This window comes from Blennius ocellaris, assembly GCF_963422515.1.
Source record: "Blennius ocellaris genome assembly, chromosome: 5".
Classification (NCBI taxonomy): domain Eukaryota; kingdom Metazoa; phylum Chordata; class Actinopteri; order Blenniiformes; family Blenniidae; genus Blennius; species Blennius ocellaris.
Window position 1 is genome coordinate 9,083,837 of NC_137654.1, and position 19,706 is coordinate 9,103,542.

Genomic DNA, 19,706 nt, shown 5'->3' on the forward strand with positions numbered 1-19,706 from the left:
ATCTGGTGTTAAACCTGAGGTCTGGAAATCTTACGCTGGATTAAAGTTGTAAAAATGAGATTTGTGCACGTCAAAGAGAGACACTCTGAGACCTTTTCTGGGAAACTGCTCATTGTTTTAAGGCCCCGTTTCCACAATATCATTTGAAGCGAAAACACGTCGTCTTTGCTTTTTCGTTTCGGAAAACGTTTTGCATTTGCACGGCAACATTTGGAAAAATGCTGTCCGTTTACACAGAAGTGGCAGAAACGCAGAATGTGTAATGACACCACACACACACAACACACATGCGAGTACCTGGACATTATGGACAGACGATGCTGTTACGGTTACTCTCATTGTCCATCTACTCCATCAACTGTTTACTAGGGTTGTGGTGCACATGCACAATAGCAAGTTTTCAAAAAGTTTCCACAAAGACGGATTCTGAGCATTTTCACACACACAAAAAAATTGCATTTGTGTTGTTGTGTAAATGGGGCCTTATTTTGAAAGGCCCAAAATGTCTGAAAGTGTTTGGCTTCACTGTGATCAAGAGATCAGAGGGGATCCAATCTGGCACTCGGGGGGATAAAAGTCTGCGGAGGTCTGATCTAATCCAGGCCATGTCGTTTCTTCTTTTTTCGCTCACTCCTTCTGCCTCTTATGGGTGACCACCCCCTTCAGAAGTGAGGACAGCGCCTCCATCATCCACGTGTCTCCGGATGACTTCTTCATGTGAGGAAGACTTTTCAGAGACGGATTGATTTTACACTCTCGTGATGTTCGGGCAAAAATAAAAACCCACTCGCACTGTTAAAATCATCAGTCACGTGTGACACTTAAGCACTTCGCCCGGTACATCAGTAAGTAATTCATGGAACCGTCGGCTCGCTTCACACTCCGCTTGCTGATTGTGTCTGAATGTCTTTGGACAGCCGCCGTCAACTCGTCACAGCGAGGCCAGAGTGGAATTAACATTATCATGTGTTTATGGCATGGTGAATTATTTCTTTTGAGGGTTTTTTTTTAGCCACCGTATTTGATTACATTTCTTACTGCCACTGGGGAAAAAGGCGACCGATGCTGCAGTGTTGCAAAATGCACATTTTCACATTAATATTTCCTGATTTTAGCAAATGAATGCGTCGATGCCACTCACCGTGCGAACATGCAGTGGAGCGTCGAGTGTAAAAAGGCTGCATGAACATTTCACAGTGAAATCCCAGTACTGAATAAACAAATGTCTCAAATATGTTCCAGTGCGATGATGTCAAAGTTGACGCTGAGGCATCGCATCAGCACGCTGAACTGCACGACTTTAGTCAAAAAAACTGTATGAAACTCTAAAGTAGGGCTCCGAAATACAATTAAAATGTGTCACGATCGACATTTCGCGAAGCACCGACGTAAGTGCAGTGAATGGCGTTTCCATTCACTGTGCATTCATGCACCGCAAATTCAAACTGATAACGTATTGAGAAAGTTCACCCGCAAAACACAAACGTGAGCTTCATAAGGGCCCCAGAAGAAAAGCCATTTTTCTTTGAGCACATGGGTGTACCTGCAACACATTTACAGGTAATCCATCTCTCCTTTCATACTTTGAAACGTGCCGCACTGCTGAACACTTGATCTTATTGGAGTCGCCATCTTGTGCAGAAAAGATCTTGATTTTCTATCCAGCCTGCGATAACTCAGCGATGACTAACTAAAGCGTTTCCTTTTCACGAGCACGGCAATAAACAACCAGTATAATGACAAACGGGATGGAAAATTCACTCATTACTGAACGAAACACTTCCACTACTGTGTCGGAGTGACGCTGCAAGTGGAGCTAGTCCTCATCGCTGCTGCACAACAACGCTCTCCCTCCCAGAGTGTTTCTGGAACGCGCCACTCTCTGTCTGCATGCAAACGGGGTGAATGCAACTTTTCTGAAATGCACAGCACGCGCAATAAGTACGTCGACAACAATAACGGCGGCTCTAACAAAGTGCACATTTTACTACACCACCATCTGCATACAGGCGGAGACACATTTGTCACACACCCAGAGGGTCAATACGGCAAAGAAAGACATAAAATGCAGCAACTGGAGGACCTGACATGCAAACTACATCGTTATTAGAAATGGGGGGGGGGGGGGAGAAGAAAAATTGCAGTCGATTGTGTACACAGGGCCCAGAAGCACAGAACCTCCAGTCATAACAAGTAACTAATAATCCCAATCGTTGACTAACTATAAAACAGGATTGTGAATGAATGCACACCTGAACAACGTCATTACAGGTTTTCTACTTTTGCCTCCCGAGAGATTTACGGACCAGTAAAAGAAGACTCCCAGTCATTACACCCTCTTTGTGCTTCGGCTGAACAGGTGCTTTCAGATTCCACCACGTCAATAATCCATCCAGTCACATTAAGTGACACACAAAACCCAAATACAGGCGCTACATAAACATCCACTGCGCCCCTGTCATCTTCTGTTCCACTCAGCGCCGCAATTCGCCCGGAGCTGGAAACTTCAGAGCGGCTCATTCATTATGTGAATGCCTCCGTCTGTCAGGGACGAGGCTCCAGGTGTTCAGTCCTGACTGATGGGACGGCTGGACGGATGGAGGGGCGGCGGTCGAAACTCGCCGTTCAGGAGCAGAGTCCCGTCTCACATCAGCCCTGCTGCGATTTCACTCCTTTAAGCGAAATGTCCCGCCTTGTTTTTGTGGCGTGTCTGATGTAAGCAGAGGAAACGCAGCGGCAAGAAAATGACTGCTGAGTGTCAGTGACAAATTGGATGTCAGCTTAGCGGCGCGGCAACTTCTTCAGAGCACTCACTATGTGTTGTTGGCTTCAGGTGATTTTACAATGTTGGACTTTCATAATAAAAGTGTCAACAGTGTGACTTCTGTGAACGCTCTGTTTTGGTCCAGGTCTATACTCTGTGAGCGATTTCCTTATATGGTCATCTGATCACGTCAATGAAAAGCAGGGGGAAGAAAACAAGAGATGAGGCTGGTGTTAAATTACACCGAGGCCAGCTGATTGTCACATTTATTTGTTTGGGGGATGAAATAAAGTACCAGTCTATCATAAATAAAATGTTTAGGGTTTTTTTCACCATTACTTGAATTATTAAAAAAAATGCACAAAGTGATAACATTTTCAAAACAACATATGAGCTTCTTTTGATTGTGAAAAAAACCAAAACGTAATACCTCTTATTCTCAAAAGAGTTCAAGTTAGTTTAATACCAACATTATCTCCAAAACACATGTTATCAATATGAGTACAGTGAGTAACTGAGTATTTCATCAGGCCAAAACTTTGAGCAGTGTCTCAGAAACAGTTTGTGCTCAACATAGAATTCTGCAGAATTTGAGGATGTTGCCTGAACCTGAATGAGTGATTTCGTCACATTTTCATGATTGCTCAATTGTTGTAGAATACCCTCACAGCTTGCTGCAGGCAAATCTGCTCAAATGAGCACAGGCGGAGGGAAAAAAACCAAACAAAAAAACCATGAAGAGCCATTGGTACCTCATCGAACTGAAAATGTTATCGACATTGTTCAGTTCAAAGAAAAAAAAAAAAAAGTTTTTTGCTTGAATTTTTGCCCCTAAACTAAAGAATGATCCTTTACCCAACCAAATGAGAACCTGGAAACAGTTGTGGGTGAGTGTGGTGTTGCAGAAACGCGGAGTGGGGCCCTCGAGGAGAACGTTTCCTGCCCCCGTGTTCTACTTTACGGGAGTTCAGAGGTCGTGACTGGCAGCAGACATCCTGCAGCTCGCAGGTCTTTGTGCCGTGACGGGTATCTCTGAGTCGGTGTCCAATCACTCGCGGCGTTTCATTTATCAGGAATGTGACAGGAACCAGTATTTTGGAAATGCCTTTCAGCAAATCAGTGATGCAACACAGCAGAGTTCATCACACAAGGCAGACCCCAGGTTTACAATCGCTAAAAGGAGGGGAAAAACATCATTTTTTTGCTTGAACTGCACTAAACTTCTTATTTGGTCAGATTTGTATTGAAACTCCTGCTCTGCTGTGAGTCAAAGGCTGATAACGCCAGTCAACGGCAGCAACCTCAAAAGGCTTTTCCTCTTTTATCTAATCCGACACACGTCACACACACTCATACTAGATCTCATGTCCATACTTACAATGAGACGTCAAAAACACACACAAAAAAGTTAGATTTGCAAACTTAATTACAAGACAATGAGAGGGAAAGGCATCGTTTTGTATTGTACAAGTTTGGAAAACGCACAAGATGGCATTGTTGATTGTTTTGGGTTTTTTTTGATAATGAAACTACACACATAGAAAAAAACCCCAACATAAACATTAGCAATGGTGAGTACGTGGACAATCAACCAAGTTTGGTTGATCAGACTCTTGTGCACCGGGGGTGGAAGACGATATTTACGTCAAAACCGTGTTTTCAAAAAGTTACACCTCGGAAGCCATTGAATATGCAACTCTTAGAAACCAGGGTGGAATTTCTTCTGAGATGCTCCAACTCGTCCCCGAGAGACGGCGGGAGCGCTGCTCCTGCGAAATGCACAGCAACCTAATTGAATTCTGCCTGCAAATCTCAGAACATCTCGGCAGAGCAACACGTTTGTTGTTTTTTTTCCCCTGCTCACTTGTTTTCAAAGCGACGTCTCGGTGCACTGCTTGACTCCGTGATCGGTTCACATGGAGATTGTTGGGAGCAACGCATGGAGGTGGCTGGCGGCCAAATCCGCAAACGGGGGGGGGGTGGGGGGGGGGGGGGTGGGAGCTCCGGTTTCCCTCCGCGGTTTCAGAACATCGATGAACTGGGATTTGCTAACGGAACTCTCACATCTGCATCATTCTCACGCCAACTTCACTTTTTGGATCAACCTTTGAGGAATTTTTTTTTTTTTTAAATGTATTTTTTTTTTTTTACATTTAAATATCGGGGTTTTCTCTTTATTATTCCTGTTGGTTCCCTGGTAAATGTTAACATGTTCCAGGAAAGGCAGCTTCATGAATATGCGCCGTCACACTCGGCTGTCTGCACCGACAACAAAAGAAGAAGACATTAACATTCCTGCACATGCTCCCAAAAACACACACACACACACACACACACACACACAGACACACACAGACACACACACACACACACACACACACACACACACACACACACACACACACACACACACACACACACACACACACACACACACACACACACACACCCACGGAGTCATGAACAAATCCAAATCCATTGGGGAAACATGTCCATGCACAAATGTAAGGCTCGAAATTCGTCTCGTTTCGACTCCCAGCAGCACAAATATTTACAATGATGCTTCATTGATGTTTTCTTTTGTTTTCTTGACTGAAAACAAGCTGCTTCTCCACGTCTGAACATTTTACTTGTTGCGTAAAAGTGCTGCTGCTCATTCTGTCAGTGGTGATCTGGTCAACAAGGACCAATAAAGACCACAGACTGCCAGCAGCAGCTGGTCATATACTTTAATTTCCTGGTGTTTGGTAACTGTGCTTCTCTTCCTCACTTTAGATGTGACCCCCCACCCCAATCCATTCACCAGATTAAACATAATCCGTCAGTTTGCACACACAGAGTGCACATATCTCAAAGGCTTGATAAAATAAACAAAGATTGCGTCTGCAGCGGTCTGTCTATGGGCCTCCATCTTGTTGACGGGTGAAGATTAAAGCCTTTCTTTACGCGACGACATTTACAAGTGAAAACTGAAAACTTTTGTTGAGTTGAGTGTCAGTTTACATGACAACGGTGCTCAGAGCCACTGAAGAGCACAACCAATTCCGTCTCCATGGTAACGGTAACATTTTCTGAAATGCTCAGCTACTGCGCTCCACACCTGTGTTATGTAGTTCTTCTGCACAGGCACAAGCAGAGGGTCTTAGATGTCATGGCTCCCAGTCCACATCCTCCTGGGACGAACAACAATGCCTTCTTGTGGCCTGGCATCCAGTTCAAGGAATCCAGTTCAATGCTTTTTAGTTTCGATTTAATATTTTGACCAGTAGGAAGATCGGCAGTCTTTAGACAAACCCCCCCCCCCCCCCCCCCCCCACCTGAGCCGTCACATTGGAGTATTTCATCTGACTGCAACCTTGACCACAATACCACACACACGCGAACACGCGCACACACGCACGCACGCACACACGCACACACGCACACACGCACACACATACACACACACACACACACACATTAAATAAACATGCATTGTGTCGTTGTTCTCCTCCTCCACTACTTACAAGTCGAAATCAGCCTGAAGCTGTAAACGTCAGTGGAGTTGGTTCATCACGCAACACAAACACAAACACAAACACACACACACACACACACACACACACACACACACACACACACACACACACACACACACACACGCTCCGATATGAAGTCAGGAGTCCATCGAGATGAGAGGAGCTCCTGTTACATCTGCGCCCACAACAAGCCATCTGATATGAGGTCAGCCTCAGTCACCTCGGTGATCCGGGATGAATGCGAGCCGAATCGTCCCTCCGGGCTGCGCTCCGGGCCAGACAATATCAGAATACAGCGAGGAGTCTGGTTCAGGAGCGGGGCCAGACCGACACACGTGGTTCACGCTGGCCTTTGACTGATGCTGTCGGGTCACTAAAGAAGTGCTTTGACTCGGATTCTGTTCTACTTGTTCTCTTTCCTACCATTGTCTGACAATCGCGTAGCGTTCGGTGAGAGGGCCGGCACAATACTTAAAATCTGTGTCAAGCTATGACATGACTTTGATTTTGAATACAATTTACCGTACCATATTTAGCCATTCTCTGTTGATTCCCTATGAGGAAGGCTGCAGGCCTCCGCTGTGATCTTTGATTAAACAATGAGCACGAGATTGCTTTTATTAATTTGTTACTTATATTTTTTACTTAATCTACAATTCAAGCTATATTACATATACCCTTTGACTGTTGCACTGACTGGCACTCACTTCAAATGTCATTGTAAACCTAAGATTAACAAAAAGGTTCTATTCTATTCTATTCTATTCTATTCTATTCTATTCTATTCTATTCTTTTTAGGCCCCAGGTCAGGAACTGTTTGATAGAAACAGTCTAACAGAGATAGAATCATCTCAAATGACTGTGATTTATATAGTCTAAGGTCAGATTGTTAAACTGCTTTTCATCTATTGATTTCATTGACATTTTTCACATTTCTTCAAGTGGATTTTAAGCATAGCCGCTGTATGAAGAGACAGCTAAACGTATTTAAATTCACATAAACTGGTGTTATTTTCATATTCGTGAATGGATGAGGATGAGCCTTCACTTTACACCACTTTAATTTACACAAAGGGAATGCTAGCTCTATTAGTATAAAACTATTGCTGGTATAATTGCATGAACTTTTTAAAATCTTTTTTACATCTCCACACTAGCCGCAATGAAAAAGAACAAGGATTAGGTCATATTGAATGGAAAATTATTATTTAGGACATTATCGGTTCTTTGGAATGTGAGATGTGCACTTTGCAAAGTTGAATTCAACAACAGAGCAATTCGTCATTGTTTATTTGTGTCAAAAGATTTACAATAAATGCTAATTCCTTCCAACGAATTGTGAATTTTTAATCAATTCAAAATGTTGTGCTATTAATTGGAATAAATTAAAGTCAGACTGGTTAATAATTCTTTTTTTTAAACATGGAGGGTATAATTTCCTTGTATTTAAAAAAAAAAAAAATAATAATAATAATTCATAATGCTTGAATTAATTTTTATTTTACAGAAGTTGTGTTTTCTTCCCAAGCTCCTGAGACACTCCAGCCACTGAGCCCTTCTGACTGTTCATCTGTGTATCTTTGCCACTAAAAGTGCAACCGGCGGACATAAAAAGACAAAAACAACATCAAAGCCTGGAAGGAGCAGGAAGAGAAGGCGTCTGTTTAATGTGACGTCTGACGTGGAGAAGTGCTGACCACATGAAAGTCAACCAGATAACGCCGAGGAGAGTCGAGTGGCAACACATTCCCCCGCCACTTATTACAAGTTACACCATGGAAAATCAGCGAAAATGCCGACTTTCGGTTAAATGTGAAATACTAAAGAAGTTATCTTTTTGACAAAGTATTTCTTTTTAAAAGTGAAGGACACACTTTAAGTCCAGCTCCTCCAGTTTTCTCTCACGCATCTGTAAATTAATCATACGTTTGAATGTGAGTGTGTCTGTGACGGACTTGTGTCCAGAGTGTGTCCAGGCTCCAGATTTGAAGTTTCGCATGTTTTTTTTTCCAGAAAACGTTTGCGTTTACGTGACACATTTTTAAAGAACAATGTCAGTTCAAATGGAAACAGCAAGAACGCTGGTGCATGTGCAGATGTACCACGGGCATGGCGCACATGCGAAATGGCAGCGTTTCTGCCATCTACACAGCGACAGAGCCCAAGCGGTTTTTTGTTTTTTTGGGGAAATCTGTGTTTTCAGTGGCTCCGAGCACCGCCATCTGTGTAAACCGACACCCGAAACACAACAAATGTTTTACGTTTTCTCTTGAAATCGCTGCTGTGTAAATAGGCTCACAGCAAATCGCCTATGAAGTGATGAAATGCACACCAACTGAAAGTGCAATCTATTTGCACGAGTGTGTGATCTAAGCATGGGTGTGTTTCCTCTTGCTGCACTAAAACAGCTTGAAGGAATTGGAAAAATGACTTTGGAAATATTCATCATCCACAGTATCAGTCTGCATTTGTGTCGAGCTTTGAGCCCACGCTCTGATCCTAAATTCAGCCAACACAACCCCCATCACACTTTTTTTTTTTTTTTTTTGATCTGGAGCTTCTGGTCTGGAGCAGTGGGTGGGACTGGGGGGTGAAAATTGAAGGCTTTCCCCTCCCAAATACCACAGGAATAAATCCTCAGAAAACTAACGGCAGTGAATTTGAGCTGGAATCGTGCGTGCGCGCATGAGTGTGTGAAACCGAGAGCGAGGCGGGAGCCCCCCCCCCCCCCCCCCCCCCCCCCCACCGCCCCGGATAGGGGGGCAGCGGCTGTGGCTGAGGGGCAAAAACAGAGTTGTTACCCAGACTGACCACAGCGAGAAGCCTTCAGCTCAAAGGTTAATATAACATGAATTGATTTGACACACTAATAAAATGTTAAGGACGGAGCTACCTCACAATTATACACTGTTTCTATGCTCCATTCACGCTCACAACTCACAAAAAAAACAACAGCACACACACACAGACGGTCCTGCAGGGCCCCTTGGAGAGTATTATATAACCTTACCCCCTGACATATCAAGTGATTTCATGCACCTAGAGGAGGGACAATTGAGCCATTTGTTCAGCCTGGTCAAAAATAGCCTCCTCCTTCAATGGCGTCTACTATTACTACCGTTACTACCGCGGCAGCTACGGGACAGCTTGTGTCTGCGCCTCGGCTGGGCTCTAATGAGCCGCACACTTCAAAAGCACCATAATACATGTGCAGAGGTCAATACCATATTATATCAGTTCACTAGAATACAGTAGCAGTACCACCAGTCCAGTATACTGTGATGTTGTATTTTAGATTTGAGCTCAAGACTCAAATCTAAAAAACTCAGGGGACACGTTCATCTCGGTCGGACCATTTAGTGCACCACACTGGTAAAACGCATGTAAAACCAGTAAAAGCATAGCTTCAAATTTCTATGTCGAGTCCAAAAGTCGGAACTTCAGCTTTGTTTTAGTGCACAGTTTAAAATGTTGAATATTTTAAAGAATGGCAAGTGCAGTCGCAACGTTAAAAACCCCTTTTTGACAACACGTCCTAAAGTAACGTTCATTGAAATATCCCAAAAACTACATGATAAGATTTCTGTCATTGTGGTAATATGATATGTTCTTTCTTTTGTTTTTTACTTGGTAAACAGTGGCTACTTCAGGAGAACGACAGTTGCTAGATTTAGGCCTCATTTACACGACAACGGTTCAAGTGACAACACATTGTTTTTGCATTTTAGTTTCCCAGTTACCACTTGAGACAAAGTTGGACAGCTTTCAAAAAGTTGCTCTTTCCCCTTTTTACAAGGAGACGTCGAAAGTTTCACCTTGGGAGCCTTTTTCAAAAAGTTGTTTTTCAGTGGCGACGAGCAGCGTTGTCATGTAAACGGAACCCGAAAAGTTCCACGTTTTCAAGTGAAAGTGAGTAAATGGGGCCGAAATTGCTCAAGTACTACGTCTTGCGTAACACCTGCTACTATCAAAACCGTTTTTCTTTGTAACATTTACACGTTGCAATGTCCTCCGGTGTGAATTGACCACGTTTTCTAGTAAATGCGACCTTCAGCACACTTATTAAACTCTATAAAGAAATGCTTGTTAAGAACAATCAAAACTATGTGGGAAAAAAAAGCAGAAGAAACAAGAATATGATGCCATTAAAAAAAAACATCCGGGGAGTTCCTGTCTTGTGCGATGGCGTAATAAGTCATTTTAAAGAATTAAAAATTTGTCATCACTCCAACAACAGAAGGATAATAAATACAACCCAGACATAAACGGATAAATCCTCAGGAGGAAATCAAGCAAAGTGACTCACTGCTGCCCCCTGATGCACAAACGTGGCGCCAGCTCCATCTCACGCACTGCACCTTTAAATGATTCGACATTGCTCATTCTCTGGTCTCCTCCAGTCGAGCAGGAAGCAGCGACAAGAAGAAACAAAGCACCAGCATCAGCTGACCCATCTGTTTGGAAGCCACAACCAGGAAGAGGATACACGATCTGCAGCCGGTGCAGCTCTGACAATGAAGCCTCTTGTTATCTTCCCCTCAAGTTGCCGCATCTCGCGAAGCGAGGGGAAAGACTTGTTCAGAGATTGAAACAAGGTCCTATTTTTGTAATCTCAGCCTGGCTGGTTTCACTCACCATGCCGGAAAATAACTCGTTTTATGACTCGCATGTGCCAACAGATTCCTTTAACCAGCATAGTAAAGAGGAAAACAAATAACATCTCGAACCGAATGGATGTAATTTCTGCTGGTTTGCGGTCAAGATTTTTTTTTTTTGAAGAGCAAAACTGGAGCGATATGTGCAAGTCGAGGAAGTTCTCCCTTAAGATGGGACGCTCGTCTGCACTGTATCTAATGAATGAGGTTGTTGTTAAGAGAAACGTGTTGAAATCAAAGTATAAATGTGATGTCATGTGGTCGCTGGAGCAGACCTCCGTAAAGCAAAGCTCTCTGTTTACTGGTCGGTCTACATTCCCACCGTCACCCCCCGTGAACTTTTGGGTCATGACCTAACGGAGGAGATCGCGGATAGACGGAGCTGAAATGAGAGAGCGAGGAGTTCAACCATCCGTGAGAGACTCCAAGTTGAGCTGCTACGCCGCACTGAGTAGAACCAGATGAGGTCGATCGGGCAGCTGACCAGGACGCCCCGGGTCACCTCCCATCAGACGTAAACACCAGGAACCTCCGACTGGTACGAGAACACATCCCTCGGTTCGTCTGGGAGCCCATCTGAGCTTTGAGACGAGAAACCCACAAATGCCAGAATGTGGTCTATTCCCACAGAGCCTACAGAGAAACATTAGGTTAAAGCAACCGGACTATGCTCATGCATGTAAAGTTCTATTTAAAGAAATAGACATTATGCCCCCAAAAAATAGGCTTCAGGTAGCAGCTTAAATCTTCTGAAATGTAAGAAATGTAACAAAATTTAAGAGATTTATACTCAAAATATTGTCTATATTGAAAAGGAAGGAGGGTTCAGTCATTCATAATTCTTAGATATGTGTTCCAATTATAAAATGTGCTTCAGATGTGCTTCAAATATCTCCCTCCTTTGGAAAGAAAAACGAAAAAAAAAAAAAAAAAAAACCCCGAAGTGGAGCATGTGCTTTTCATGTGTGGAAAAACTTTGGTTGGGGGTATTTACAGACGCACCAAGACGCCACAGTACAAGTGGGATGTAATCCCGGTGGCCTGCAGGTCTTTTATAGCAGCCTGTGTAGTTTAAAGGGCTGTTTGAGCTCGACAGGCTTTTAAAACGGTGGTTTTCACATGTTATACACATCTGGCCCGCGCTGCTGCCACCTCGCACTGCCGGTCCGTCCCCGCATTGAGACGCGTCTGGCACACGCGGGCCCCGTGTTCTGCGGCGGGGACGGGTTCCGAGGCCGGGCTCTGTGTGTGCAGATCGGTGTGCGTGTGTGTGAGGAAGGATTAGAGATTACAGAGGAAAACAAAAGGAAACAGAGCCCGTGTCGGTTGTCCTGCTCCGGACAACGCACATGTAACCGGACCCCTGTGGCTGCGGCCATGACCTCACTGGGGTTTTTTGTTTTTTCCACCCACACACACACACACACACACACACACACACACACACACACACACACACACACACACACACACACACACACACACACACACACACACACACACACACACACACACACATGCACGGGGCACAAAGTAGGTCCTTGGTGAGCATACAGTCAGCGGAGCCTGGCACAGCGTGAGCCGGCTCCCATTCAGAGAGTCATGCATTGTAATCCTACACAGTGTGATCACACAGGCAGCGCAGAATGCTAATCTAAACTCAAAGGAGAGAGTTCACAAAGCGGCGGCCGATACGCGATACGTGTCGGTCGTTTAAAAAGCAGCCCTTGGAGTGGCGCTTGTGTAATTCCCGAGGCGAGGGTTGTTGTTGTTGTTGTTGAAGAAAGTCAGTTTGGGTTATTTTCAAATGTCTCTCACGCTGCAAATCCCACAAATCTGCTTTATTTCAAAATCTAATTATTGCAGCAGCAACAGTTCAGAAAAGTTGTGTTTTCAGTGGACCATTGCCACCACTGTTGTGTAAACGCTCAAAATGCAACAAAAGTTTTTCATTTTCACTTGAAAACTTTGTCATGTAACCATGGCCTGATATCAAATTAAAAGACCCATTTTAAGAACTGAATGGAACCGACATTCACAGCCATATAATCATCTGACTTCTACTTTCACGGTAAAAACTCATTGGGAAATGGTTTTCTAATAGTTTGTGTGGAGATGGATTTGTCCTCTGCATCGCAGATCAGGGTTGGTATGTGCTGCGGTTTCTTAGAAAATCCTTGTTTTTGCACTTTGTGTACATAACTATTCAAAGATCCTTCGACTCTATGTCTCTCCTCCAGAGTCAGAGGAAATCAGTGAGACAAGAAGTCTGTCAATGTGTTTAGGAGGTATTTCACTACAATACTTGTCCACATTATATCAAATCATCACGTCGGATCCACATTCGACGACACTGAAGAGAAATCAACACCATAAAACTGCCATCTTTCATAGTTGAACCTGTTTCAGCTCATATATAACGAACTTATCTAATCAGTTTTAAATGTTTGGGTTTTTTTTGCTTTGTCTTCTTTTGAGACCTTTAATTTTCTTTGTAAACCACAATTTGGATCATTACCAACATTAACAATCCAGATACTGTTAGCATCTCATATCGTCTGGTCTCTGCAACAGTCGCAGTGGGAAGTCTCATCTCACAAGCACTTACACTAGGGGTTCTTTTTGTCACAACTTCAACTTATTGCCAGTCAAACGGCAAAATCTCACGCATGCATTCGTGAGTATTCCATTGTGTGTTTTCGGGGTTTAATGTGCACGCTTGCTTCACTTGCGTGAAATAACAATCGTCAGTATTTTAAGCTGCTCTGCTTGACGAAATATACGAAATAATGGAAGTGAAATAAAAAAAAAAGTGAAGTGAATCCCCTTACTGTACTATATGGCTGGCCCGATTAGGAGGCTTTGTTGTTATTGCTTATACCAATATCGATGTATTAAATTGAGCTTTTCGCACATTTCTGTAGGTCTGCCTGACACATAATAAACCACACATTTAAAAAGAAGCAGGGCAGAGTTACGTCTTTCCAACACCTGCTCTGTCCTTTTACCAGCACAGAATCCGGCAGCTTTGAGCTCAGCGAGAGCGCCGCGCTGGAAAAACTGCTGTCACCCAAACTGTTAAAAAAAAAAAACACACACACATAAAGAAGACAGGATGCAGTCCTCGGGGCCTGACTGACTGCAGACTGGCAACATTTTTCCACACAAATGTTTCAGCGCTGACGGCCCGTGGCCTCTCTTTCTGAGGATTTCATTCAAATATTACCAACAACCCGCAACGCAACTACTTATTAAAGTTAAGAGCTGCCGCTCGCTGCATTTTTCTGCGGAGGTTAAAAGTCCAACCTGCCACTTTTTGGAGTACGACGTCCTGTCTGTGTGCCTTCAGGAAGTCTCCGGAGGTCCTGAGTCCATCTGCAACAAGCAAACACAAACACTCATGAGCTCATGGACACAGTGCAAACTCCCTGTTTGACTATTTTACTGCTCCAGAGAGACTTTTACCATCAGAGGCAGATTAAAAAAAAAAGAGAGAGAGAGAGAGAGAGAGAGAAAAACGCTGAGGGTGACTGAGTGCTCTTTTAAATCCGTGTGTTAACAGTTTTCACCACCTGATGTCTGCGGCCGGGCCGATCCGGGCAACATATGGAGCACAGCTCTGATATTTGACCCAGATCTTGATTTAAAGAATAAGGCAGCTGTGGTTGCATCACCGCGGAACACAGAAAAGCTCAGAGTACATGACCTAATGGTAGAGAATGCGGTGAAAAAGTGCACCTGGGTCTTTAAAGGTCTCTAATATTATCTGTACATGTTATGTGTGTTGGTTGCATCATCGGTGGCCTGTCCCGCCCCGCTGCGCATATCAAAAGTGACTCAATGTGAGTTCAATGTTTGCATGGCTGCTGTCCCCAGTGGTGAGTGAGTGTGTGCACCTACGAGCTTTCTGTAAAGTAACACATTTTAAAAAAAAGACCACAAAACAGGTGAATGTCATTTACCGTTCTATATTAAAGCTGCCTGCAGGATGTAAAGGAAGGTCACTGAATCAGAAAGCTTGCAGCTGAATAATTTGTGACTTCAATGTGCATTTAAACTTACAATATTGCAATTGTTCCAATTAGAGTTTGGCTCCAATTAGGGTTGTGCAACATATTGCAAATGTATTGTTATGGTGATACTAACATTTGCAATATACACATCGCAAAATGTATTCATTAATTGCTGTGCATATTCAAAGAGACTGAACTTGAAATATGAAAGAGTACTGATGGCAATTATTTCATAAAGATTACAATTTTTTAATCTGTTGAGCAACTTAATTCCTTCGTCACAGGGCAGAAGAACAAAAATAAAGAGAAAATGACCAAAAATGACAAATCTGCTCAGTTATTTTCAAAGCAGTTGCAAACATACGTCTCTGTTTGTGTAAATTAAGGACCAACAACGTTACTGCACATGTAAAGTTCATCATTGCAGCGTTAACGTCATACTGAGGGCCACAATAGGACAGGTGGAGGGGCTGCAAGTGGCCCACGGGACCACTTGCTTCTTATGAATGGTCTCGGGCTTAAATACATCTCATATTTACTCGTAGGATATGAAACATCCAGACCTCTGAGGTCCTCAGGAAGAGATTTACTGAGTGTTTCAGAGTCAGAAGAAACAAGACAAGCAGCTTTTAGTTCCTCGGCTCCTCACCTGTGAAAGAAAAGTCCTGCTGACTCATTCACTTCCTTTAAATCTGCTCTTATTTACTCAGGCTTTATTTACAACGAACTCTATATCCAAATAAATCTTTAACTTTATTTATTCTCCTTTTTATACGTTTCTTAATTACTTTGGTTTAATGTTTTTCATAATCCAAATCACTTAAGGTTGAGATTGCCTTGTGTTACAGTATTGCCTTTATTTCCTTGTCACCGTCAATTACCCTATGTCTAAATACCACGCCTTAGTTACAACAGGAGTAAAAAAAAAAAAAACCTCAGACCAAAACTGGCCCACAAGAGGCTCCAGTCCAGTCCAGCAAACCACCAAGCAAATTGATATCTGGACTTTAGAGAAGTTTGTCGGAAATGTCACTTTTTGCACCAGACAATATCATTAAAAGTGGCTTTATGTTGAGGCTGTATTGCTCTTTGGTAGTAATTGATTGTTTTTGAAAAAATATAGACAATTTCATCCTGTTTATTCTGCACCACAACAAACAAACACAGTAAAGTTTATTGTGACACTGTTTTACCTGTAACTCAAGATAAAATAGTGCTGTTATTAATAAAGCGGACAAACAAAAGTGGAAAGTATTATAGGGGAAAAAATACATTATGTTTGTGCTATGTTTTAAAAAAAGGACAAAAATCTAAAGTTTCAGTATTTTTCCCCGATAGAAACAATGAATAGGAAGCAGAGTGATAATATGCGTTAAAAGTGACTAAATATTGTTTGTTTGTTTTTCACGCAACATTTGACCTCTGATCCAAACACAAACAAACAGGTCGAGCCTCCTCCAGCTGTTTCCTACCTCTGGAAGACACGAGCGCAGATCCACAGCCCGCGGGCACCGCCGCGCTCCGCGCGCCCGCCCGCGCGCCAGGTAATCCCGAGAGAATCACGCGCTCCCCGCGGGAGAGAGAGAGGAAGCAAGAGAGGAGCCCTCTCCGGGGAGGGGGACCAAGAGACACAGAGTGGGGGACACGGAGACTCCGAGAACCGCGACAGCCGCCGCTGCTGCTGCTGCTGCTCTCCGGAGGAACAGAAAGACACTGAGTCCCGGAGAAGAAAGTCCGTCCCCCCTCCGGTCCTCCGGTCCCTCCCCTCCCCTCCCCTCCCCTCCGCCCCCTGCCTCTCTCTCCCCCTGCCGACAGAAATAGACCCACCAAAAATAGATCCACAGGACCTTCACGGCCATTGTGCTTTATTTACCCCCTCGTCTCTTCGTGTCCCTCTTTGTATAACTCATCCTGTCAACTTTGGGTTTTTCAAGGAGTTTGTGGTAAATAAAAAAAAAAAAAGTGGCTCCACCTGCTGTCATGAACCCCAGAACACCTGGTGCACTTATAATATCAGGGCCCCCAAGGACCACCTGAAGGCCCTTAAAAACCACCTGAAGGTCCATAGAAACCACCCGAGTGTCCTCAAAGACCACCTGAACGTCCTCAAGGACCACCTGAAGGTCCTCGAAGACCCTCCGAAGGTCCTCAAGAACCACCTGACGACTTCAAAAACCACCCCAAGGGCCCCAAGGACCACCTGAATGGACTCCAATGACCCCCAGAAGGATACACCATAAGGTGCTTCCACACCATGGTAGAAACAAAGTGCTGTTACATGGGGAGCACGACTTCATTCATTGTCTATATAACAAAATAAGAAATAAAACTATAAAATACAACTTGAACCGGAATAAAAAGGACTTAATTAAAACAATAAAACATAAAATCAGTGTTTTAAAGTGTTTTAAAAGAGGACAAATAACACTGGTTTAATATTACCACATTGATATTCAGAATTGAACAAACTACATTTTAATTACTAGAGTTATAAGAAAAACGTCTGTATCTTACATGATTTTCCTTGACTTTTTGCAAAACTTCAACACTATAATACTCAGGTGTCAAACATAAGGACTGGGGGCCCACAAGAGGCTCCAAAAAAGTGTTTCACACTCCCGCATGATATTTCAATGTTGTTTGATTAGTTAGCATTTTTTAGAAACACATTACAATGAACTTTCCTGCACCATTCACCATTCGAAAACAACTTTACCAAACAGCTGAAGAGGAAAATTTGTGCATTATAAGTAGATTATTTTAATTTATCAGTTAAGTACATCTCTTGATCAAAAAGAGTCTGTTTTTTGTAAATACCCGGCTGTTTGTTGTAGGAAGTAGCTGCACCCCAGTGGTAAAAAACAAAACAAAAAAACAACCTACATATATATTCTTTTTTATTTTATTTTATTTTTTTTTTTTTTAAAGGATCACTACCCTGCACATGTGAACGGATCCATTGATTAATCCAATCAGCTCAACTGATTAAAGCACAGCGTCAACTGAAACCTTCACATTATGAATCGCTCCTGTACATTAATTCAAAAGTAAAAGAAATAATGAATGCGGTGCTCATGACACGTCCCGTTAGATATATAATGTACACAGTAAATCATGAAAGAGCAGCATTGCGATAGAGATTTCATAAGGATTATGTACATGGTTATTTGAGTTCTCTACTCAAGTAAAGCCAGCGAGTGAACTTTCGAGCAATAAAGCCAGCTTTAGTCGATGGCTGGAATACTTTCTTTAGGCTCAATAACAATGTCATATGTTGTTAAGCCGATTGTATAACAGCTTTATGTGGCGCCGTACTTCCAGCGCACCGCGTGGCCCCAAACCAACGCAGTGTGTCATGTATAGGACTGAAACTGTGCACACCTTGTTCATGTGGTGCAGAATTATTGGGTAGAAAATCAAAGTCACAGAACGAACTGCAGCCATGTACTGAGTGGTTTGTCCTCTCGGGACGGTGCAGTGGACCGGAGTGATCCAAATGTCATTTCAGGTAAAGGGTGCTTCCTGTTAAACTAACCACTGGACTCACTTTCTGTTGAGAGATTCCCACCGTATGGGGGAAAAAAAAAAATCCCACATTGATTTCAGTCACACTGAAGCGACATGAATCCTCAACACCATGAAAACAATTTTGCATGTCGGTCCCTGTTCATGAATGAGATGTTTTCTATTTGCAGAAAAAAACATGGTTTCAGGACTCATTTACACGACATTATTCCAAGTAGAAATGCAACATATTTTTGGATTCACATTTCAGAAAAGTTGCATGTTTGCACGGCAACATTTTCATAATTACGTCCACTTTTACCAAAATGCCGTTTTCATGTTGGGCCACTAGTGGGTGCTGTAGTTTCTTTGGATTGTTATTATGGGTGACTCTCTCAACTAGAGTCATTACACTCTGGAGGCTGCCATGTTTGTTATTGTCCACTTGTACATGCGCAATCATTGTGAAGCAGAATTTATATGAATAGGGGCCGTGAGCTGGGACTAGGTCGTCGATAGACAGGTTAGTTTTACCCTACCGATGATGAGTAATAGTAGCAGTGTTACACAGACACATGGAGATGGAGCCCAAGCTTTATCAGAAAGTTGTGTTTTTAAAGGAGCGATCAAGCACTTGTCCCAGTTTCTAGTAAAAAATAGATTCAGCTATCTGCGCTTCTCTATAATAACAATGTCCTCTATTGTTAAGCCCAAGTTTTCATGATTTGGTCCCTCCATCATCAGCCAGTTCATTGTGATGGATTTGTTGGCCGCTGTCAAGAAAATCTTATACAAGTATTGATCATCTTTTGGAATGATCATTTTCAAGTGTCCCCAGGTACAAGACCAGTGAGGTTTGATGAAAAGGGTGCGTTTTCAGTGCCATTGTCGTGTGACTGGACAACCAAAAAGCAAAGTAAGTTTTGTGTTTTTACTTGAAAAGTAAAAACGCAAAACAAAATAGAGAATTTTAAAAAGAAAAATACAAAGAAAGGTAATGTAACATGCTTGAGGGTGTCTTATGAAATCAGTGTAGAATGTATTTATATTAGGCACACACACACACACACACACACACACACACACACACACACACACACACACACACACACACACACACACACACACACACACACAGAGCACGGGAAGAAAATCCACCCACACAGGGAGCAAACAAAGCCAGAGCAAACACCACTCAAAAAAAAGCTTCAAAGGACAAAAACAAACCATTGTCTTCTCGGTGTGATGCAC

General features: G+C 43.0%; 1 protein-coding gene across 2 annotated transcripts in view; it reads right to left on the bottom strand.

The window, feature by feature from the left end:
• Positions 1 to 19,706, bottom strand: part of hdac7a (histone deacetylase 7a) — a 75,181-nt gene that overhangs the window by 41,056 nt on the left and 14,419 nt on the right. Inside the window, exons 1-2 of one of the 2 annotated variants that reach the window (XM_080496059.1) lie at positions 16,424 to 16,501; positions 14,245 to 14,313 (exon numbers count right to left, since the gene is read on the bottom strand). Coding sequence is in view for 1 of the 2 variants with exons in the window: in XM_080496058.1 (XP_080352184.1) it covers positions 14,245 to 14,313 (69 nt within the window). In the remaining variant the exon portion in view is untranslated. Of the gene's footprint in view, positions 1 to 14,244; positions 14,314 to 16,423; positions 16,502 to 19,706 lie in introns of those variants that run through there. The other variant, XM_080496058.1, reaches the window with a different exon arrangement.